At 38.5% G+C, this 25216-nt stretch overlaps 1 protein-coding gene across 4 annotated transcripts in view; it reads left to right on the plus strand.

Annotated features, from left to right (window-relative positions):
* kcnab2a (potassium voltage-gated channel subfamily A regulatory beta subunit 2a) overlaps positions 1-25216 on the plus strand; it is a 306240-nt gene that overhangs the window by 258367 nt on the left and 22657 nt on the right. For all 4 annotated transcript variants that reach the window (XM_041207162.1, XM_041207163.1, XM_041207161.1 and 1 more), the window contains 4 exons: positions 74-118; positions 1989-2032; positions 2643-2729; positions 20459-20544. In XM_041207162.1, the coding sequence (XP_041063096.1) occupies positions 74-118; positions 1989-2032; positions 2643-2729; positions 20459-20544 (262 nt within the window). The remainder of the gene's footprint in view (positions 1-73; positions 119-1988; positions 2033-2642; positions 2730-20458; positions 20545-25216) is intronic.

Below are 25216 nucleotides of genomic sequence, written 5' to 3' on the forward strand. Positions count from 1 at the left end.
ATGGTACATAAAACTTGAATAGTCAAATTAACCAAGCCCTTTGTCAACATCATGTCCTGTTTTCTCTTCACAGACGGTCCAGCCTTGTCATTACCACTAAAATTTTCTGGGGTGGAAAGTATGTAACCCAATATTTACTTTTTTAATGATTAAATGATTGAGCAATCGTTTTTAAAGAAATGTAATTAATGAGCTATTACCGTGCTCTTAGTTAGTGAAGACAGCCTACAGCTATCTTACAGGACCAGAAGGGCACAGGTTCAATCCCCAAGTATACTGAATTAGCGGAACTTAATTAGGGGACTGCGATAAACTCGAAAAAATTCAACTAAGGTTCCATACCCTCATGTAAGAGGATAGGATTGGGCTTGGCTTGAAGAATCAGCACCTGTGCTCGTGAAATTCCTTTAGAAGGAGGAAAAATTGTAATTCCTAAGATTTGACCATTGAGGTTGTCGATAACTCGCTCAATAATTTTATCAAAAAATAAACTGATATCTTGTTATCTAACTAAAGATGCTTGTTTGTCAAGGAATATCTAGAGACTTTGGATCAGTGCCTATCTATATAGGTGTGTGAGCTATTTACCCACATACAGTTATATGGCACTTTTTACATTGCAAAAAAGTCCCTGGGCACTTCACAGATGTTAGGCCTTATGTTCTGCCTTTAATTATGTCTTCCTCCCTCTGGAGAAACCCTATTCCTTCATTTAGTCCCTTCCATGCAGCTAAAATTGCAGTGCCGTCCAGTACATTTTGAACTAGCACTCCCAATGACTCCCAAACTTATTGGTTGAGTGTAGTCAAAACAGCTGAGTACCAGATTTGATTCCTTGATTCCTGGTCTTTGCCAAGTTAACAAATCTGAGCTGGATTGATAGTAAGGACACCAATGACATTGGGGTATTAAGGCAAAAAAAAGTTGGTTTCCTTTACCTCGCCAGTGTCATTGTTGAATTAGCTACTGGCACCAGTTATGAAGATTCTCTGATGAATAATGGTAAAATGTTCAAAGTACTGAAGAGGTTCAGTCATTACATACCTTCAGGAGGGAATGGAGAAGATTAACAAAAAAGAACATCTTAATATGAAATTATAGTTGCATTATTATTTTGGGGCTCAGTATACAAGTTTGAATGGAAAGCACATCTATGACATGTAAGATGCATGTGACTGAAAATTGCTTGCAATTACTGAGGAACACAATTCTCACATCTTTTACTCTTTGAAGTCTTCTGTCTTGACACACTACAGTTTTCACCAGATTTACAATTTGGAGTTAGATGGACAACTAAAGGTCAGGCTCCAGGCAGAGTGGAAAACCTCGAGCCCCAGGGGTAACTTTTGTGAAGGCAGGCACACATCAGGAAATTGTTGGTTCACACCCCATAATTTTGCATCATTTCATTTTAATGCACAGAATATTGTAAGAAACATGCCTGTAATTTCTGTATAAGCACCCCCAGCAGGTGAAGCTTTGCACTGGGATCACACAATGATAACAACAACCCTGTAGATGAGCAAATGTGAAGCATTTGTAGATCTGACTGCATTCTTGTCCTGGCTTGGTCATTTGCTTTGTAATTCTCCCCTTGCTGTACTGTTACCACTCAAGGAAGTTAAACTATCCAACTTTTATTACCATATGCTAAGTGCTGTTTGATGGTGTGCTACTAGATACCCTTGCACCTAGTGCTCCTGATTTGGTCGCAGAGGATGTCTCAACATCAGAATCATAAATCCATATTTTCATAGTCAGGCTTACTGATCCTTGTGGCTCAGTGCAACAGAGCATGCAAAAGAAAAATGCTTCCAAGCAAAGGTCTACTATTTCTGCAGCCCTGCTTTTGCATGATCATGTCCACATCAATGAAGTAACTTACTCTGTATTATTTGGACATGTAATCTAACCTGGATTAACCACAATTATTACTGAAAATTGACCCTCAAATAATGCCGTGCTTGTCATTTGTGTTTCCCTTGCAGGGCGGAGACCGAGCGAGGACTCTCTCGAAAGCACATTATAGAAGGTAGGACACTACATTAGTACAAAAATTGCTGCTGTTAATGATTGCTGTTTTCAATGATTGGTTAATGCCTACATTAAAATGTGGAAGGTTTATTTGAAGTAAGCACATTTAAAGCTTTATGATAACATCACTGACAGTAATTCCTACCTTGTTGACACCTACAGTAATAAATAGAATTTTGAATCTTCATTAAGACAGAAATCACCATGTCCTTGGCCAGGAAAAAGTGGAAGAAATCGGTCTTAGGCAGGGTGAAGATAGCATTTTTTTTATCAGGAGTGCAGGCACAGATAACAAATTTAGTGTTGCAGCATGCAAAACATGTATGCCTTTTCTTCAACCTTAACTTGGCCAACAGAAGAAGATGTTGTCAGTCTCTGGTTTTGAAGAAAACACATTCAGTACACAAGGCCCACCATTCTATTAACCCACTTCTGCAAATTATAAATTCTCATAGGAAAATAAACCTGCAAAATAATTGATTTGTTCTTTTACTTTAAAGGACTAATTACAATTTTTACTCTTCTTCCATATAAAATTTTGAGCAGGGCAGGCTTCATGAGATTGTCAAACTGATCTTTTAATGGATGTATGTGTTTTGCTTTTGCAGGACTGAAGGCTTCTCTTGAGCGATTGCAATTGGAGTATGTGGATGTGGTATTTGCTAACAGGCCAGATCCAAACACACCTATGGAAGGTGAGTTTCATTGCATAAGTGGGGCGCTATCACTGTCTTTTTATGCATAGGTTTTTAAATGCACTCACGCACTCTCTCCTTCCCCATCCCCACTCTCTCCCAGAAAGGTCCGCTACTAAAGACTCAAGACCTTTACACCTATTAGTGGACTATTTACTAATCGCTAAGCTGAAGTTACCTTTCTATTGGGAAAATATTTGTAGGGCTCATTTGATTGATCATTTAAGGTGCAAGTGTAGAAGTAAAGGAATAATTAATAGTGCACACGAACTTACCTACATGGAAGTAACTTCCAACGCCACATTCCTAGCTTTCTCCCCTTTCAGTGCTTTGTCTCTGTGAAGTTTAGATTCTTGTTGAAATACAATTCCACAGGTAGCAGTAGTCCTCGAATACCCTTTCCATACATCATTTGACTGAGGGACATCCTTGTTTCTCTTCAATAGCTCAGTGTCACTGGGCCCAATTGTCACACCCCACCTACTGGCCTGTCTGAGATCAGCTAACTCATCATGGAGCAGTATTCAAGCTAGATATGATCTGGTTTTTATAAGTTATTCAATGGCTGCAAATTCGAAAACTTGTGTGCTTGTTTCCACCAACCACTGTGAAGTTTGAGGTGTATAAGTTTAATTTAGCTGACTCTTCATTCAGACTTTAGTTAGAAGTTTGAATAATCTAGATAATTCACTGGAGCATCAGGAAATGGTGGCATGCAGTGAGCACGTGTAAATTTTATCCTATACCATGGTATTGTTAACTGATTTTATTAACTTAATTGTGGGAGCATGTCCACACCCTCCCTCATAGATGGGGGAGAAATTTGTTTGAGCTACTGTCATGTGCATCCCAACAGAGATTTGAGAGAAGTTGCCCACCTGGACCCTTCGTTGCATGAATTGTCCAAGAGACCTGTTTAAAAAACGATATTGTTTAAGGAAAGTAATTTCCTACCAAATAAAAGCTGGGCATACAACATATTCTGTTATTTATTTTTGTGAATGCTAGTTTGTTATAGCTAAAAGAACAGGACCCTTTTTGTACCGTTTATATTTACTTTTAATGCAAAATCTTTAAAATTAGGTGCCATGGTGTGGTCAAGTCTAGTACTTCCAAATCTAATGCCTGGGTTCAGATGCAACAGAGTGCATATAAAGGGTCTGTAAGTGAAATATTTGGTCAACCTTAGTGGACTAATGGGATATAATGGTGCATTGGCTATGAACGTCCCTGGTGAAATGATATTTAGACAATTTACTGGACAAGGTCCACCACACAAAACTTACAATAATTTGGTACTAATTGGCTCGCAAATAGCAATTTCATTCAAAGACCCCATGATGGCTGGTGTAGGAAATGGTCAAATGTCACATAAGGGGTATTCTTCTGAGGTGGGGAAAAGGCAGATTGTTGGATCAGGTGGCAGGTGTTTTGCTGTGCATCAACATTTCTTGACCATGCTCATGGGGTGCTTGATGTTGGGACTAAAATGGAAAATACTTTATTTGTCAGAGCTGACATTACCCTCGTTTTAATGAGCAGAATTCTTGCAAAAATGTTGGTAAACGCTGGTAGAAGAGTGCATCAGATGTCCATTATGATTTTATGATGATATCTGTTAATGAGTTCGTTAACACAAGACGTTTACTCCAGTGGCAATCCAAGGTCCACCATCATGATACTTAATGCTCCCTTTTCTTTTGCTAGTGTGATGCCACAAAACATGTAATTATTTCTCTTGTGTGTGACATCATCACCAGATAAAATGACAGGTGCGTTTGTCTCTTTCTACTGGCACACCCACTCTTGAGGATTAGTTCATGTTGAAAGCAATTGGAAAATGTGACATTAAGCCTCAAAAGTTTCAGTACATCCAAGCTCTATTGAAATTATTTAACATGTGGTTTTGGAATCAGGTCTTGCACCTCTGTCCTTATATCATCATTTATTAAAGAAGGAAAGCTTAGCTGATCTCAGCTCGGGCAGTATTTACACTACAATCTTCATGTTTCTGTACCGGGTAGGGAAAATGTCAACCAGAGTTCCCACTCATGATCATTACTTTTCAATCTAAGATATGAATAATGTGTATGGATGTTAGATGAAAATAGGATCAGGCTTGGTTGTGATACTATGCATAGTTGAATATCCTGCTATCACTCACCTCTCATTAAGGCACCACATCCCACAATGGACAATTGTGTGTCTATCATTGTACCCAGCGCTTAGTTCTAATGACATAACTAGATTTCTGCTGAAATCACATTACCTGCTAGATTTTTTGCAGGTTGTTTTTGTTCTATGTTCCTTCTCATAATTTAATATGCACTATATATATATATATATAGAAATAAAGCTGTATTGGATGACTTCTAATTCTGTATGTTAAACACATCACTCAGCAAAATGCTAATACCACTTTAAATTGTCAGGATCATCCAAAGAATTCTTGTAGTGAAAGTCCTTCACAATTTGTTACAGAAATGCTCTTGTTACAACCAAGCTAGTAACGGTAAAAGTGACTAAAGATGATTGTGCTTGTGGCATCACCATTAGTCTGTATGGTGTAAGATATGTTAAGTGGTTTATAAAACAATGTCCCTTTTGTAGCCCTACATAAACTGTATGTGCGCCTGGCTGTACGGATGCTCTAAGCTAATTTTCAATGTCAAAGATTCAAACTTTAAGCCTACAATCCTGATGTTGTTATTGCAGATACAATTTCAAGTGGAATTACAACTGCATCTTTCAGCTGATAATAGGCAGTAGAATTCATGGGTGTGAAAACACAGTTTGGTGTGGAAGTTCGGTTGCATGGCGCTAGCTCACATATTTGTGATTTTTTATTTGTAGATTTGTAAGATGTCTTGTGTATGTTACAAAGATAACATTGGCTGTGTGTGTGTTGCAAGTCTGTTCACATTGGGTTTCATATTTCGTATTTTCACACTCCCCCCTTGAAAAATAGTGTGAAGTAATGGAAGGATTCACAGGCCAATTTAACAGCCTGACATGAATGCTCCTCTCATGGCTACAATCATCTTTATGACAGCCAATGGGGGAATGTTGGGGGTAGAGGCTTTGGAGTTCGTCCAGTACTATTAGTAGTAGGGTGGGGGGGCAAAACCCGTACAACGAAATGGGTGAGGGACATCCCAACTCAAGTATCTTGCTGGATATCACCCAGACTTGAGAGCCGAAGGTCTATTTGCCAGGACTGTCTGAAGCGGAGTTCAAATCCTGTACCTTCTGAGTCAGATGGGAACGCTAATAACGCTGTTTCACTTAGGTTAACTTACTGTCCTAAAACCAAGAATGAAAGACTGATTTATTAACATCAGCTGTTCAGTGTAATCTCTTGATGAAAAGCTTCTTGTCCAATACTTAGAAGTCATCACTACAAAAGTCATCACTACAAAACGCTTCTGCCACCAGTATAATATAACAGCTCAGACAGCTGTCAAAAATACCCAGTATTGAAATCCAGGTAACAGCACTGATCTTCTTTGCAAGCAGTTTTTATCAATTACAGTTTTAGATTTTCGCCATATCTATGTAATCCATTTGAGTCTTTCGTTTGTAATTTGTATCACCTGCTATCATATAGTTTTTCTCAACTGTCCTGATTACAGCCCTTGAACATTCACTGTTACACCTTTTAGTACATGATTCCCTAAGATTAAGAGCTCCACAGTGGAAAAAGCAGTATTCAGTTCTATAGATATGATCTCAAGCCTGCATTGAGTTAGCTGATGTCAAAGATATAAAAAAAGTGAGCATCAAAGTTCTAAACAGTAACTGTCAATAGACAGTTGAATTATGGAGGAGATAGGAAAGCCCATCTTGTCCTCGTCCGAAGTCCATCCACTGTTGCATTCCAGCAAGGGTCAATAGATAGTGATCACGAGCAGGTGCCCTGGATGACTGTTGTTTTCCTCCTCCCGAACCCAAGGGCCATTAATCAAATCTGGTACCACTTTAGCTGTTTGACTCAGATGCTCAGTTGATAAACTTGTTCCATTAGGGAGCTAGTTAGAATACTTATTTACATGTTCTTTCCCTTGCAGTGCACTGATTGAAGCTGTGAACTTGATTGCTGTCTCATCCAAAGTGTACGATTTTTGGACTACAACCCTCCTGCACTAGTTAGGCCAGAGGGGTAGGGTTTTGGGAGATTTGTCAGAAAGCTGCTTAATAATAATGTGGCACTTAATATGGTGCCTTTAAGTATTTCAAGATGTTCAACAAGGACAGTGTGAGGAATTAACACCAAACAATGATTCTGGAGGGAGTTGAATATGTGGATTTTCAGGAGGTTTTTGAAAGTGCAAGATTCAGAGAGGTGCACACAAGCAATTTATAAGTATATGGAATGTTTTAAATTTTTTGTACACAACATAGGCGGGGCCTGCATGGGAACTTCTGGGTTGCTGTGCAGCTGCACAACTTAGAGGAAATATTGGAAAAGTGACAAGCCTTAGGCAAAGAAGCCCAGGTTGCAGGTATGTGACTGATACCAGTGGTAGTCTGACAAGCACACAGACCAGAGCTAGAAGAGCATAGGGGTGCAAGCTGGGACGTTGAGCCTATTTAATTATATAGCATTATTTTTGGAACAATTTGACAGTCCTCCTCAAGCTTCTTATATTTGTCAGTCGAATCCAAATCTAGTACTGTGGCTGATATTTTTCCTACTGCCACACCTACCATACTACTCATCCACTGAACCCAGTTTATGCTACATTTCACCTCTGCAGTTGATTTTGCCAAATAGGTTTGATTGGTATTGCGTTTAAAATCTAGCCTATGTAGGTAAACAAAAGGGATACTGTCTTTTTAAACTGAAAATTTTCATACCTGATAGAATGCATTATTTTTATTTTGTTCATAGTGTATTTGAGCCTTTACAAGTTGGATGTATTTTATAATGAATGTATATGTTTCTAATAAGGCATTTCACTGGGCTACTGTTTTCTGAACTGGGAAGTCGTGTGTATATGTATGTATATATAGAATTTACTCATGCCTCTCCCGTGCCCTAAATTCTGCAATGTAATGTGCCTTCAGCTGTAAACTCTGGTTTTCTTAAATCTTCTTTTATTACCAGGGGATCCATTTAGTTCTTCAAAGTCAAGAACATTCATCATTGAAGGTACACAGTACCCAAGAAATGAGTATTAATACATAGCTGTTTCTGAGGCATTTTATGGGACAGATTGTTTGTTCACTCTGCTCCTACTTCCTCTCCTTCCACCCACAGAAGTAACTTCCCCATAAAATGCAAGTTACCTGACTTATAAAAACATCTTGCAAGTAAATAAAAATGATTCTGTCCTACCCTTTTGCTTCTTTTTTTTTTGAACATGTTTCTTCATTTTTGAACGCCTATTCCTCATTCCTGAAACTTGCATGATGCCCAATTGCCAATCCATTAGGTCTCAGCACTTTAATTGAATTTCCATTTACTACGTGCTTTCAGGTTTGCCAGCATTTCACTTTGAATTCCTGTCATTCTGTGAATGGTAGGGCAGTGTATAGTAATGTTACATGGAGAGAATGAACCTATTCTTCAAAAGTTAACTTCTTACTTTAGTTTTATAGAAGTCTTGTTCTTAATTTTGTTTGAAATTAAATTGTATATCTCATCCTACCTGAGTGTTTGCTTTGGCTGTTTTTTTAATTAAATGTTTGCGAGATGGTGCCAATTCATTTTATTTTCTCCCGCCTTTGTGAACTATTTTCCCCTCATTTCCTTGTTGCTGAATTTTTTTATGTTGGTGCTATGAGCAATGTTACTAAGTAGGCTGTTATGACTTTTAATCCTAATAAATATAAATCAATATATTACTAAAATGAATATTTTGAAGGGTAGCAGACAGCCTTCCCATTTCCCATTTGCTGAATGACACATGTCTGCAGAAGTAGAATGGGGATGGAGGAGGCTGTCGCAACTGTATCTAAACTTGGGTAAGTATGAAACCACAAAACTGAAACCTGTTCTTCTGGTCACTTTGATTAAGCAGCAGGAAGTTTAGTTCTATTTCAATTAAGATCTCATGATTTCCACCCCCAACTTCCCTTCCCCTTACCAACCACCACTGCCATCACCCCCACCCTGCCCTGACCTTGCCCTAACCCTCCCCTAACCCCTCACCCTTACCCTCACCCTCACCAGAATCCAGCATGAGTTGTGTGTACTGGTATGGAGCCATTAGATGTCACTGGCACACTACCTCAAAAAAGTGGTTTAATGATTTATGCGTGCAGTAAACAAGTTTCTTAGTCCATCCTTCCACTTTCCCATAGCTCACACAGTCAGGAAATCTGACATTGATTTTTGTGTTTTGAGAACTGAGTTAAATCAAATAGAGCCCATCTTAGATAAAATAGGGGGAGTCCTAAAATGATCAGAACAACTGGTAAATATGAAACCTGCAACCTTATTAACCCCTTCACCAGCCTGGCAAGCATCTACTAGTGTGAATGTTATGATAGATGCAGTGGAATCCTCTTAAGAGCAATTGTAAATTGTCAGTTACCTGAAACAGGACTTGGATGTTAAGAAAGGTTTTAACTTGATTACTTTTGGTAATCAATATTTTCTGCAGTGCCAATTACCTGTTCTTTGATCTGGCTAATGGAGCTTTACTACGCTAATTGAAGTGTTAACAATATGCTCTAGAGATGTTGAATGTTGATAATTAAACATATCCCCATTCCAATTGTGTGAAACATAAGATCTGTAACTAAAGTCAAATCTGTGCAGAAGTTAAATAAAGGTGAAAAAAAATAAAATTACAACATAAGATTGAAAATTAGGTGTTCATACAAGATTATATTTCAATAAATAGAAATGGTTTCATACACTGGGAGAAATAAGTTTATCATACTGAGAATTTGATACAAATTGTATTGATCTTTTGTAAGTTCCACTGTATTTTGTAATGTTATGTGGATGCCATTCAAATCTAAGTATAAGTTCGTATCATCCTAAGTAAATTTTCATCAAGCCTATAAATAGATTTGTGGTGATGAAGGGGTTAAGCAGTTGCTAAATGATAATCATTTTACCTGGGAGCACTGGGCCACATTTATTTAAGAGGATGACACGTTGTGGCCCTGCTGGTTTGGTGAGATTACCTCGTGAGCAGCCGAGCCATTTGACTCGTGAAGTGCTGGGTCCAGTCCCAAGTCTAGCTGAGTCAGCTGACCTTAGGGCCTAATAATTGACATCAGCACCACTGGGTTAGGGAGGGGAAAATCGGCTGGGATTCCACTCCTGATTGCTGTTTAGTGGATCCTGCTAGAAAATATGGGATAAAAACAGCATCAAGCTCAATTGTGATGCTTGCCGCAGTTGAATATTTTCTCCATGGGTCACACGTGAAGAATGGCAATGTGGGTGAGATGGCAGAAAGACAGGGCCTGTGAAACTGTACTCCACCAAGGAGTTGGCACCTTCCAGAGAAAAGGGCAGGGAAGATGATTTTTTTTAAAGGGCTGTGTAGGTTAATGTAAGCCAGAGATTTGAAAAGCATTTTATTTCCAAACCCAAATTTTGAGGGTGCTAACTAATAGAATCGTGGCAAATTTGAGATGTGTCAAATTAAATGTTGTAATCACAGCCTAATTTTACCATTAGAGCTTAATTCAGGGCATGACATGTTAATGCCTGCCCAGCCATCTGTGGCTGTGCATACAGTTAGTTACATTGCTGAAAGTGACCATTTAGTGCAGGTTTCACTGTGCATTAGTAATTGATTATTGCAAGTCCTACCATAGGTTAATTTTAGTGATAGACTGGTACTGTTTTTCAGCTAAGCTAGTCCTGGTATAAAATCATGCTAGGTGTTGTAGTCGCCATTGCCAAACCACTGACAACTGTCACTCCTCATTTAGACTCCATATGGATTTGCTTCAAGATCTAATATAAGGAATTGTTCAACTACCTTGCAACAGCTTGATTCTGTTCACAAGGCTGAAGGGGTGAGAGTAATAATGGGAGAATGTACACATCAGGTTGATTCACATTTGTACATTTGAGGTACCTTCCATTTCAGAACATTGAAACCAAAGTGCAAAAGGAACATGAGTCTTGAGGGAAGCACATTCAGTGAGATGCTTTGTTTTCTCTATAAGCCCAGGTGGGGTTTGGGTGGCAGTGTTAACATAATATGATATCATTATGCTAAACTTGAAGTTGTCCCCTGGGTTTGCATTAAGACAGAATACAACTGAATAAAGTTAAGAAATACAAAGTGAAACAGTGAAATCCTTTCCATGGCACTGAACAATAGAGCTGAGATAGAGAAGAGTAACTGTAGACTGGAATAAAGGAAATGCATGTGATCAAAGTTGGGCAATAATGATCAAAGCATAGACAGGTTCAATGTAAGGTCAGAATAACAGAGTCAGTAAGGATGTTGTATTGAAAACGACAAAGGTCAGCAAGGCAAGAAGGTAACTGGTCCGAATTAAGTGGGTAACAATGTCAGCAAAAGGCCAGATCAGCAGTGGGAAATCTTCAAATATCAAATTGATCAAGTGCAGAATAACGATATTTCTACAAGGAATAATGGAGTTTATCAAAGAATCAAGCTTCATTACATTAAATACAATAATCTAAACTGAGGCTTAAATGGAGGCATATGATAAAGTTGAGTCTTGACAATACTGAAGATAATCGTGAGGAATACAGAAAGCATAGTAGGGGATGATAAGTGAGATGAGCAGGGCTGAAGAGGAATCAAGGCCAACTTCCAGATTTGGTAAAGGCACGCCTTGAAGAAATAACTATAGGTAAAGGGAATGTTATGTATATACAGTATATGGATTTCCAGAAGGTATCCAATAGTGTCATATGGGAAGTTTGTTAGAAAAACCCAGAAATTTGATATAAGAGAAAACATAGCAGTATGGATAGCAAGTTGGTTGGCTGATAGGAACAAGAAGTTAGGTAAATGGGTGTTGTTCAGATTGATGAAGTATTGTACCCCAGGGGTTAGTGCTAAGTGAACTTCAGTCCTTGCTATATATTGATGATTTGGGTATGTGGATGTAAAACTCAAAATTTGCCAATGCTACTTTGGTGTTATCACCAATCAGTGAGGTCAGTAAAATTTCAGGAAGGCAAAGCAGAATGGGAAAATAAGATGAAATTTAATGTGCATGAGGTGATACATTTTGGAAGAGGAAACAAATAATCACCCGCGTTTAAACTTTTATTAATTGTATGCAAGAGTAAAGTAACTATGAATTTGCCCTAAACAGCAGTTAGAGAAAAAGGACCTTTCATAACCTAAGGATATCCCAAAGCCTTACAGTCAATGAAGTACTTTTTTGAACTGTAGTCATTGTTATAATGTAGGAATCGAGGCCACAGTTAAGAATACAGTTAGGTTTTGGGAACCCAATGTTAGTTTGAACATTAAAACAATGGAGAGCATACATGACGTGTTCAGGGATGTGCTAGTTACATGGAGAAGTTTAAGGTATTAGGACCATTTTCACTAGAGCGGAGAAAGACAAGAGGAGATTTGGTTGAAGTTTTTAAAATTTTGCAGAGTTTTCATAGAGTGAATAGAGAGAGACTAATATCCCTGGGTGGGCTAAGTCACCAATGAGGGGTATCAGTTTGAAATGATCACTAAGAAAATGAGAAAGATTAAGAGGAATTTCTTAACACAGTGGTTTGTTGGAACATGGGATGCCTTGTCAGAGGGAGTGGATGAGGCAGAGATCATTGCACCTTTTAAGGGAAACTTACATAGATATTTGAAGTAGAAAAGACAGAGCTTTAGGGAGAGTGCTACCCAATGGGATTTGATTTGGGTTATTCTAACAAAGAGCTAGCACAGGCACAATAGAGCAAATGGCCTATTTGTGCAATCATATAATCATGCAGCACACAAGGAGGCCATTCAACCCATCATGCCTGTGCAGCAATGGAAGGAATGGCCTTTTTTGTAGGAACATAATCATACCGCATAAAAGGAGGCCATTCTGCCCATCATCTCTGTGCTTGCTCTTTGAAAAGCTATCCATTTAATCCCACTCTCCTGCTTTTTCCCTATAACCCTGCAAAATTTTCCTTTTCAAATATATATATATATATATATATACAGTTCACTTTTGTGAGCTGAAAACCTATGTGGTTCTATGTAAACTTGTGCAGTGAGGATGCAGCATTGTGACCAGATGAGAGCTTTGGTAGCTGCACCTCTGTACAATCATGTAAAGTACACGTCTAATAACATTCGTACCAGTCGATCACTAATTGTTTTGGTCCTAGCCTTTGTGTTTTGTTAAAGCCTTGACTTTCCTTTCCGATTGATTAAAATGAAAGCCTGCTAAACTACTTAATGCATCACCTGTAAAGTAGCAGCCCTGTCAGAATTACTGCTGAATTCTTTGTGCTTTTGTCTATAGTGCATGTTTAGCATTTTCAACCTTTGTCTTTTTCTCCTTTTATCTTTGGCCTCTATGTGCCTGTGCATAATTTTATGGAAAAGCTGCATGATGACAGATTGGGCTGAGAAGCCTTGATGGGATTATAGATTGTTTTTTGGGGCTCTTTTTTTTAAAAGATCTTTTATTCCGCAAGTCTGGCAATAAAAATTAACATGTGCCTTGCAAGCAATGTATTCATGTAACAGGACCAGGCAGCTTGGAGGGATGGAGGAAAAGGAAAGGGAGGAAAAAAATGGCCAATCTACCTTTTGAACTTATTAATAAAATGTTTTTTTTAATATTAATGCTGCAAACTACTCTGAGCCCTTCTGATTGTCTGGTGGATTCAGGTCTAAGCATTCAGTTTTGTGCCATTTTACTGATTGGTGTCTTTAAACCAACCCCCTTTATCCAATTGACTAAATTCTGTAGGTTCTACTCAGTATGAGAACTGTTTGTCCCTTATTGTTGGCCTACATGAGACAATAGAAACTTTTGAGGACTGCAGTAAAATTTGTTTTGCACCAAAATATTACGTAGGGATAAATTTATTTCCTATAATTCACTGGCTAGGGAATAGTATTATAAGATTTTTTTGTGTTAGTGTATATTACCACATTAAACTACTGGTTATGGAGGTTGCGAGCAACCATTTTATTCCCCCATTTTCTAATGATCATGTCCCAAATCTCCACCCCATGTTATGAATAGGGAGCTCTCTCCTCTGCTCTTATTTTTGGAACATCATGGTGTTGCATATGGAAGAATTCTGGAGAAAATATCTACCCAAGTTTGTCTTGTACAGGCAGCTATAGAGCATAAAACACTAAGGGTGGAGAGCCAAGAAGTGCCAGTGAGTGGACAGGGGACTCCTTTTACGATAGTTAAGGTTATGAGACAATTCAGCAAAATTCACTTTCTATTCAAATGAATTTTAAGGGTATCAAGAGTGGAATGTAGTCAATTCATATCGAGTCATTTCTAACTCGGTGAAGGGATGTGAACTTTAGATGTTCATTTTAATATTAATTGTTTATGGAAACAAATCAAGTATCAGTTAATCTATTGTAAGAAATACAGCTAGAAAATCTTGTTGGACTATATATCTGTTTTAAAATCCATCCATCCTTTTGTCCTTATATTTTAAAAAAAAGACCATGTTAAATAAACTTATAGATGTATGCATAATGATCTTTCAAGTGTTCAGTAAGTGGCTTAGTATCTATTGGCAACAAGGATGAGAAATCAGCTGGGTTTCCACTCCGGATCAACAGCAATCCCTGTTGCAGTCCACGTTAGGGAAAATTAACCCTACAGTTGGGTAGCCTGGTCATACTGCTAAGGCTGACACATGAAGAATGGCCACTCAGTCAGAAATATATCAGAAGGAGCCTACCTACTTGCTACTCAGGAGTAGCAAGAAGTTGATGCTTTCAGGAAATAAATGGAGAAAATTATCAAGGAGAGTAAAGATTTTTGGGGTAATAAAAACAGAAGATGCTGGAAATACTCAGCAGGCCAGGCAGCATCTTTGCAGAGAAACAGAGTTAACATTTCAGGTCTGTGACCTTTCATCAGAAATAGATTCATGTAAGTTCTGATGAAAGGTCACCAACCTGAAATGTCAATTCTGTTTCCCTCCAACGATGTAGTCTGACCTGTTGAGTATTTCTAGCATTTTCTGTTTTTATTTCAGATTTCCAGCATCTGCTGTAATTAGTTTTTGTATTAAAGAGTTTAGGGTGTTTCTGATCAATGCAGTTTGGGTGTGAACGCTTAGCACACTTGGACCACATTTCAGCCCAGTCTCGACACATTTAAATTGTGCATACTGGAATTTAGTATACAGCAGCACAGATTGGAAGCTTCACCCTTTGAGAATTTATACATGGTTATACCTACAGTGGATTTGACATTCAGATTTTCTTAAACATCATTCTTGTGTCCTTGTAGTCTCGCATATATCGTCAAATCATTTGTTAATTTCTTGTTTGTTTGTGTGTAGTTTGCTTCATGCCCTCATTTTCCCAATGATTTCACACTGAAGACTTCTCACGAAGCTTAATCTCCTGTGGGAGACATCCTTTCATAGTTACAGTTGGATAATGCCATTTTGTGTTTGTGTTTGGCTGTTCACGAGATAGCCTTTTTTTCTGCAAAGGGGTATGATGGACATTTTTCTCCTGTAAAGTGGTTTTTCACCAGCCAGAATTAGGGAAAGCTTGGATTTTCCCACAACTACCATTCCCAGTGGGGCTCAATAAAGTAGCTGACAAGGGGCACTCTTATCTGGAACATAGGGACTTGTGCTATGTTCTTGTGACCTTGCTCTTCAGTACCACTGCAATTGGTAAAGCCATCTGAATAAAGATAAACAGAAAATGTTAAAAATACACGGTTAGTCTGTCAGCATCTGAAAAGAGAAAATTCAGGTTAATTCAGAACCTTTGTCCATTCTCAGAGACTAACGGACTTGCTATTTATTTACAGCGTACACAACTTTTGCTTTATCATATCAATTATGCGACTGTTAGTAAAGATGAATATCTTTCTTAGTAATCAGCTAACTATAAAGAGAGCCTGAGTGATGAGGTACAAATGCCCTTCAAATAACAACATTCAAAAATCGTATTGTCCCTGCTCCTTAATTTAGAAAGAAGTTGACTTTATGCATTGCCTTTAATTCCTACAGTATGTCTGAAAGCACTTCCCAACCAATTTTAAAGTGCAGCCAGTTATGTAGCAAGCATGGCAGCCGATTTGCACGCTGAAGTTCCTAAAGCAGCAATGAGATGAAGCACCTATTGATCTATTTTGGTGTGAGTTGCAGGATGAATGTTGACTTGAATACTAGGAGAACTCTCCTTTAATCACAAAAGGGATATTTTTGCTTATCTGTACGGACAACTGTCACACTGGTTTAACAGCTCATCCAAATGATGGCATCTCAAACAATGCAACACAGCACTCACGCATCAGTATAAGTTGTGTGCTCAACTTTAGAGGTTTAAAAAAAAAACAGATCTTTTCTGTTGCCAGTCTTGGCAAATTGGACAAGTTTACATTGGAATTGGTAACACATTCACATAACTCGTGCATGATAATCTGACTCCACTAAGGTCAATGTAAAAGTTATACTCAATCTTCTTTGGACAAGTTTGCCCAGACAGTTAGGTGGGGGGTATTCCATAAGAACTCAAATCAAGTGCAATCCACCTAACAAAGCACACGTTTTGTCAGCCCACATGAAAAGGTGCCGACAACAGCTGTGGAAAAGTCTGCTGTCCAAACTATTCCCATCCTCCTGTTTTTGATTTTTTTGGGCTCTGTAAAATTGGAGAAACCCACTCACTTTTATAAAAGAAATTACCATGAAACATTTCTCCGGACATTATTTCATTACCATGACTTCACAGAACTGGACAAAGAAAAATACTCCCTGAAAAATGTACGTTACTGATTTAGCTGTAATTGCCAAGTGCAAATCAATCACCCTGGTTTTAAAAAAAGTGATCTTCTTTGCTATATCACACCCTTAAAATGAAACAGTTCCTTATTAACCATTAATGTTTCGCTGATGTTGACAATATAACAGAAAAAAGATGACACACGTGACTATGAAGAGGTAGAATTGGAAAACTAAAGAATGAACAAATTGCGTAAGAAATGATCAAAATGCAAGACGAGCAATTTATAAGTACTGTAACATTAGCCATTAAATGTAAGTTACCATTATGAGTCCCTGCAGTGTAAGATTGCTAACTTAATGTCAAATTTGTAGTTTTACATCATGGACACCTGTGTACTAGTTTAATTGGAACTTCCTCAGTTCATTTCATTCACCCTGAAAGTCAGCAGTTGAGGAGACATTCAGCCAAGTCTGGGCAAACTTGTCCAAAGAAGATTGAGTATAACTTTTACATTTTGCAGTACAAGACTCAGAAGTGAAAAGTCAGTAAGGTTCCCGTCTTTGATTGCTGTCCATTGACTCTTTACTGGAACGTGTATATGTATGCACGTATAAGGATGTCAGAGTTGCACTTGGCTGTGATGTCTCTTGTGAGCGGTATTCACTGCCTAGATTCAAATTTGGGCAAGGTGAAAGATGGTGCCTGTGAAACCATATAGCAGCGATTTGAGAGAGCTAGAGAGAAAAATGAGGGGAGAATGCTGCAGTCCAAAGGTATATTGAGTAGAAGAAACCTATGGCAATCAAATTTGTGATAAAGAAGATAATTTCTTCCCTTTTCCATCATGATTTATCTCATGCACATCATGCCACAAAGAAAAATTGCTACAAAAAAGCAATTGTGTTTGAGCCAATGATCTGACTTGAATGTGCTTTTTTTACATCTTTCTGCAAACAGTTCAAAGAAGGAAAAATGTGGTTAAGCAATTGAATGTTCAATCTGTAGCAAAATTCAGCTTCAAGTTCTAGCAACATTTTTAATCCCCTTATTTAAATTCTAATTTTGCTATGCCATTGTTGTTTACGATTGTGCACCTGGACTGTGCTATAGTGCAATGATTCTCAGAGTCATTTGTGGTCTGACTCCTCTTCATCTCAAAGCGAATTTGCTGCAGCTCTGTGTCTCTGAGCTTCCATTTATGAGTTGCCTATCTCTGGATTATTGGTCAAATTGAGATTCAGTGTGGTTCCCTCTTTTTCTTCACCTTCAGCAAAAAAGACAAGGCAGTATCATCACGGAATATTATTAGTCAGTACTATCAAGAAGTATTGTTAGGGAATATTATGAGGTAAGACTATTTGGCAACGCTGTTAGGTAACTGGTTTAATCTAGCATACATGGAACAAACTTCATTTTTGTTTCTCTTCCTATAGGAATGCTCCTGTCCTTCATGCAATAACTGCCCTTGGATAATGCACACCATTTAAAAAGTAATGTTAGAGCAGTGACTGGTTTAGACCTCCAGTCCATCACTCTTTGTTGCAGTGCTCATGTAGCGCTTTAAAAAAAACTTAATCTAAGGGGAAAAAACTGACCTGCATTTGTATAGCACCTTTCATGTCCTCAAGATGTCCCAGAGTCAATTAATCATTTTTAAATTGCCACTTCTATAAGGCAAGCACAACAGCCAATTTGTGCACAGCAGGGTCCACAAACAGCAATGTGGTGAATGACCAGTTGGTCTGCTTTGGGCAACATTGGTTGAGGGATAAATGTTGGTTAGGGCACTAGGAATACTCTCCTGCTCGTCAAATAGTGCCATAGAAAGTTTCTGCATTCACCTGAGATGGTAGACCAGGCTTCAGGTTAACATCTCATCTAAAAGACTGCACCTACATTGAAATGCCTGCCTAGATTTTATTCTGAAACCTTGGAATTTTTTTGGATTCATTGACAGGATTTGGATGCCACTGGCAAAGCCAACATTTATTGCTCATCCCTAACTTCCCTTGAGAAGGTGGTGATGAGCTGCCTTCTTGAACTGCTGCAGTCCATGTGGTGATGGTGCTTCCATAATGCTGTTAAGTAGGAACTTCCAGGAATTTAACCCAGCAACAATGAAAGAACAGTTACATTTGCAAGTCATAATAATGTGACTTGGAGGGGCACTTAGAAGTCATGGTGTTTCCATGCACCTGTTGCCCTTGCCATAGATGGTAGAAGTCACAGTTATAGGAGGTGCAGTCAAAGAAACTTTGGGAAGTTTCTGCAGTGCATTTTGTAGATGATACACAATGATGAATAAACCTTGAATTCATGGCCTGTTGCCTCAGCGACAAGACTACTACCATTGAGTCAAGGATGACATTTTACACGGCATTGTGGACCTTTTTGAGATTTTATGATTTACAGTGGTATAGTGAGTTGAAACCCACAGCATCCATGCTTTCCTCTTTGTTGGCAAAACAATGAGGGAACATTCACTGCTTGCCTTTTCCATTCTTTTAGAATCACTAAGCTGAAAGGGAATTTTTGATCCCAGAGTCCTTTTTTCTGATTCTCTCCTCATAAAGCAGGGTGCATTCTGAAGATATTAAAAATGATTAAGCAACATTTTTTTTTAAATTGTTTGATTTGCTGATTCAAAGATGAGGGGCACAAGTGCTGGGAATGGAACATTTTACCATTTTTTAAATTCATTCATGGGATGTAAGCATCACTGACTGGGCCACCATTTATTACCCACCTTGAGAACTGAGTGGCTTGCTAGGCCTTTTCGGAGTGCATTTAATAGTCAACCACATTGCTGTGGGTCTGGAGTCACATGTAGGCCAGACTGGGTAAGGACGGCAGATTTAGTGAACCACTTGGATTTTTACGACAATTGTTTCATGGCCATCATTAGACGTCTAGTTCCAGTTTTCTTATTGAATTCAAATTCCACCATCTGCCATGGTGGGATTCAAACCCAGGTCCCCTGACCTGAGTCTCTGGATTACTAGTCTGGTGACAATGCCACTACGCCAGATCAGGTATAGCAACAGTTACTCTGGCCAAGCAAACTGCCTCAGGTTTAACCTCAGAAGAGCACTCTATACTGAATTTATGTGGCACTTTTCCATTTCCTGCACCAGTGGCTTCATTGAGATTCCCCAATTTACCATTAGTTTTGCACTTTATGCCTCTGCCCAATAGGAACCAGACTGAATTTGCATCCCAGACCTAAGAAGTGAAAGGCCAGTGACTACCCCACAGCAGACCCTAGTATAGGAGAGTTTTTTTAATAACAAGAATCTGTCAGTATTCTGTGATCAAGATCTGCAGTAGTGAAATCTGCATTAGTTAAAGACTTTGATTTGAACTGACTAGTTTTACCAGGCATTCCATTGTGAAATCTATTGTAGGTAGGCCTTCAAAAAGGGGATGTTGTCTCTTGAGTCGATCCTCAGACAAACAAGCATTTTTCTTGTACTAATACTTAACATGGCACTATTTATCAGCTTTCTTCAGTATTATACACACATTCTCCATTGTCTTTTGCCTGATGGAGAAAAGACAGAAAATTTGGCTCATTCCTCCTTTTAATTTTCTTTCCCATTTTTTTCACACATTTACCCAAGAGCATCACAATCATCATACAAGCTCCTCCCTCATTTACTTTACTAATCCAGCAATACGAAGGAATTCTGAGGGAAAGTAAAAGATCAGAAAGCCTCATGATTCCACTGTTGCGAGACGGATGTACACTGCTTGCAAGATGTCTTGCGGCAAAAAGACCCCTGTTGTGAAACCAGTAGCAAAATACAAGCATAGTGTGGAGCAGCCATAATTTGCCATTTTAAAAAAAAATTGCTTTTTCTCTCCTGACAGAAACTGTGAGAGCTATGACACATGTAATTAACCAAGGAATGGCCATGTACTGGGGCACCTCGCGATGGAGTGCGATGGAGATCATGGTAAGAGCAGTAAAGGAGCTTGAGTTCAGCACAATTAATTCTTTTGTATTTTTCAGAAATAGTTTTGGGTAACCCATCAATCCAGCACCACTGCTGACTGGGCACTTGTAAATATTCAAAACATTCAATTAGTAAGTTGAGCAAAGTGTTGTATCCAAAGAAGCAACTTATATCCAAGATCCTTCACTCAGTGGGCTTCCAGCCTAAACTGAGTCACTGTCGCGAATACTGAACAGGGTCAGCTTCTCCTCAAAAGAGAGCTTGTTTTGTACCGTACTATCCTATTGCAACTGGGTCAGGTGGCTGTACAGTACTGGGCAATCCTACAACAATTGTATAGTATTGGACTTTTTAAAAAGTTTGTTCATCACTGCCCAGACCGGCATTTATTATCCAGCCCTAGTTCAGAGGCATTTAAGAGTCAACCACATACATTGCTGTGGGTCTGGAGTCACATGCAGTCAGATGAGGTAAAGACAGATTTCCTTCCCTAAAGGACATTTTACAAGTCATCATTAGACTTTTTAATTCCAGATTTTTATTGAATTCAAATTCCACCATTGCTGTGGCGGGATTCAAACCTGGGTGCCCAGAGCATTACCCTGGGTCTCTGGATTACTGACCCAGCGACAATACCACTATGCCATCACCTCCCCGATTTATCCTATTTCATGTGGAACAGGTTTTTGTACAGTACCAGACCATTCTATTGCAACTGTGTAATGCTGCAGTATGCTACAGTGGTGACTATATTAATACAGTAGTCACAATAGGTTTACTTGCAAGCAGAACTTTATGTGTGGATGTACCAAAGTGACTGCATTTTTCATTGATTATTTTTTCTGATTCCTTAGTAATCGTTTCATAAATAAAATTAGCGATAGCTGAACAATTTTCGTTAATAACATGACAAGTAATCTGAAAATATTGTTTAACTTGTTTTATGATAAACAAGCAGTCAGAATTTCTGGTTTCTAATGTCAGTATATATGTAAGTTCGTCATTTTTTATCAACAAATGCAGCTAAATCATATAAAGGCACAAAAACTTCTTCTCCAATAGCTGAGCTGACAAAGAAAGTTTCAGGCCCAATTACCAATCGGTCGTTTTACTTCTCTGATGCTTCATCTCATAACATGGGTACAAGTGCTCAGTAATTTTTCATTCATCAGAAAATCAAATAAAGTGCAACAACGTAATGATCACCTTAAAATAATCTCATCAGTCTACTTAAAGGTAATTATTGGCACAATAGCCGAAAGCCACAGCAACCACGATTTCCTTTCTGTTGGCAAGGAGGGCACACCAACTGTTTACTTCTTCATTCTTTTAGAGTTGCTAAGCTTAATGGGGATTTTATTTTGATGTCCAAGTACTTTTTTTCCTTTGAGCCTCCCCTCATAAAGCAGAGCTGCATTCTAAAGATGTCAAAAATGGAATTAAAAATTACACAAAGTTAAGCAACTTTTAAAAAATGTTTCAATACAATAAACCGTATTACATTTCTAAAAAAATAACTTTATTCATTCTACATTTATGTTGGCCCAGTTGGCTGCTGTCTGAAATAAAAATCGAAAATGCTGGAGATACTCAAGCTGGTTTGGCAGCATCTGTGGTGAGAGAAACAGATCGGTGACCCCTTGTCACAACTGGAAGTGCTTAAAGATGTAACCATTTTTAAGCAAGGAAGAGAAAGAGAGGGAAGTAAAGAACAAACAGGAAGGTTTGTGATAGGGTGGAAGACAGGAGCGATTAAATGACAAAAGGGATGATAGTTCAAGGCAAATGAACATGGTAATAGATCTAGTAAATAAATGAAAGATGTGTCTAGAGGGCTTTTAAATGAGAAATGTAGATTCACTATCAACAACTGCTGTCCAAAAAAAAGGAAGAGGTTATGATCCAAAATTGCTGAATTCAGATGTTAAGTCTGAAAGGCTGTAAAGTGCTTAATGGAAGGAATGAGATCCAGTTTACATTGAGCTTCATTGGAACACTGTAGGAGACACAGGACAGAAACATCACAGTAGGAGTGGAGTGGAGAATTAAAATGGCAGATAATCGGAAGTTACAGTTTGTGCTGAGTAGTTGCAGTAGAGGTGTCAGTCCCCTGCATCAGGAAAGGGAAAAATCGAGCAGGCTTTCTGCCTACTCAATATCCAGAGATTTGTGCCGGTAAGACTTGTTACTTTCACCGTCACTACTACCCTCAGAGCCTGATTGGGAGTGATTAGAATTTCCTAAGAACACCTCTCATAGATACTGCACCTTCCATACAAATATTCCAGTGTCTGAGGTGGCCACTAGACCCTTTCTCTATATCACCCCTTAACCACATTCTAAGCATCCTTTTAAAATTTTATCTTATCCACCACCCCTAGGCTCCTCCTTCAGTAATCCCTGCCTCCTACAATCTGCTGGGTTTTTTTTAAAATGTAAGCTTGGAGTCACCAATTAATTTAATTTCGGCTTCTGTACTACTGAGTTCATGTTTACTGGTATCCTCAATTATGGGCCTTGACCCTTCACCTTGGTTTGTCAATTTGAAAAATCATTTCCAAAAATGTTTCCTATAACTGAACTCCTGTTACTTTGTATGTACACAAGAATATTCTCTGATTTCTCTGAACAACTTAGATTCAACCCAGGCCATGTGAAATGTGCAGTCCTAATTATAATCCTCATCGTTACAATTTCCACATCTGTTCATTATTACATTATCTAAAAGGTATTCCAAAACCTCGCTAGAAATCATTCAAAGATTCAACTAGAGACTTGTTGAAACCTTTAAATTTGCCCTACAGTTTGCAGTAGAGAAAAGTAGAGCATTCATCACTTAGGATGGTGCGTTTTAAAATAGTGCTGTGATCCCTCTGTGCACCTTCAGTGACCTACATTCATATATTTTTGTATTTGACTTCCAAAGGATCTTTTACCAGTTTTTTTCTTATTTTTAACCAGTGTAACTGAATAAATATTATTAAACTTTCCGATTTTCAAATCGTGTTTTCTACTGTGTAAACATCCTAGTGTGTATTTTCTTTCAGAGACAATTATTCTCTTGCATGTCTTTCTTTTAGTATTTTTCAATGTGCCTTTCTGATGTTCTCTGCTTTGCAAGTGCATTCCTGTCTCCCCTATGCCTATGATCAACAGCAAATGTATGGGCTTGACACTAAAAGCAGGAGTGATGTGGGAAATAGTTTAAATTTTAATGGTCAAGAGGCAGCTATTAATAAAAATGTAGCCAAAAAAATCTTTTGGTTTAATCTCATTTATGTCTATTTTAGTTGAATCCTGAACCCTTGAGAGAATAGCTGTAACTTGATTGGCCCAGAGGAAATGCCCAATTTATGACAGTGCACAATAGCGTGAGATTAAGGGTACATGTCCTTTTGATGCCATGATCCCAAACTAGATTCAGCTCTTTCATGCTGAATGGGCCAATTCTCTCACAACGGAGTCATTGGCCAATATGTTTTTTAAGCCAACAGGCTGTAAGTTAATTTCCTGAAGAGAGTTTTTCCAAACAGAAGTGTTGTGGTTCAAGTATTGTGGTGGTGTCATTTTTTTTTAAAAACAACTCCTTTTACTTGTTTAAAAGCTGCACACTCCAATCAGATTCCCTCACTGCATCAAGTTATTCTGTTGAATAAAAATACTGATTGTGTTTGCTGTATTTCTGAGTTAATAACAGTATCCCTACTGGTCTTAATTCATCTCCCTCATATTTGGGTAACCCATCAAACCAGCACCATCGCTGGCTGAGCGCTTGTAAATATTCAACTAGCAGAATCAACTAGAACACAGTTCAAACCAGCACCATCACTGGCTGGGCACTTGTAAATATTCAACTAGCAGAATCAACTAGAACACAGTTCAAACCAGCACCATCACTGGCTGGGCACTTGTAAATATTCAACTAGCAGAATCAACTGGAACACAGTTCTAGCATTGCTAGTGATGAACAAATAAAAAGAAAACACAAACTGTTTAGGGAATCCTCTACATTTGCATAGAAATAAAAAATGGCAAGTTAGGCAGATATCAGCTGGGGGTATATTTTTGCAAATATTCTTCTCTTCTTTGCCTGTGACCTCCCTTAGACAAGAAATGGGAAGTTGGATTGAAATCTGGAGAGTCAGCTTCAGGGTATGGGGGCAGATTTGACCACATGTTAAGGCTCATTGGCACTGATAACCACCAACCACTGCCCTTTAAATTGCTCAAGTGTGAACCCTGATTGTGATGCAGATTTGAGACCTCCTGAAAGTAGATTTAAAAAGTGGACAGCCTGAAAGAACTGAAACATGTTTATTCCCTGGAATAGAACATAGGATTTATAGTGCATTGTTTCTTCCCATAACAGTGACTGTGGTACATTTTTGACTGCTGCAATTCTATACCATAAATGATTTCTGTGCTAGTGTTATGCAGACTGTCACCTTTGCAAAATGTGCGTGAATATTTAACGTAATTTATTATCAAGTGGTATAATGCAGATGAGACAGAACTCAAAGGCAACTACATCAATAAATGTCTAGTCACCCTGATGGCCCATGGCATTTGGCAATTGGACAGAGCAGAAGAAAAGTCAAGGGCGAAAACCTATCTCTCTCTCTAGTACATTAACCTTCACTTTGAAGCCTATCCATGCACCGTGCACCACCCC

Source organism: Carcharodon carcharias, chromosome 15 (genome assembly GCF_017639515.1).
Source record: "Carcharodon carcharias isolate sCarCar2 chromosome 15, sCarCar2.pri, whole genome shotgun sequence".
Taxonomy (NCBI): Eukaryota; Metazoa; Chordata; class Chondrichthyes; order Lamniformes; family Lamnidae; genus Carcharodon; species Carcharodon carcharias.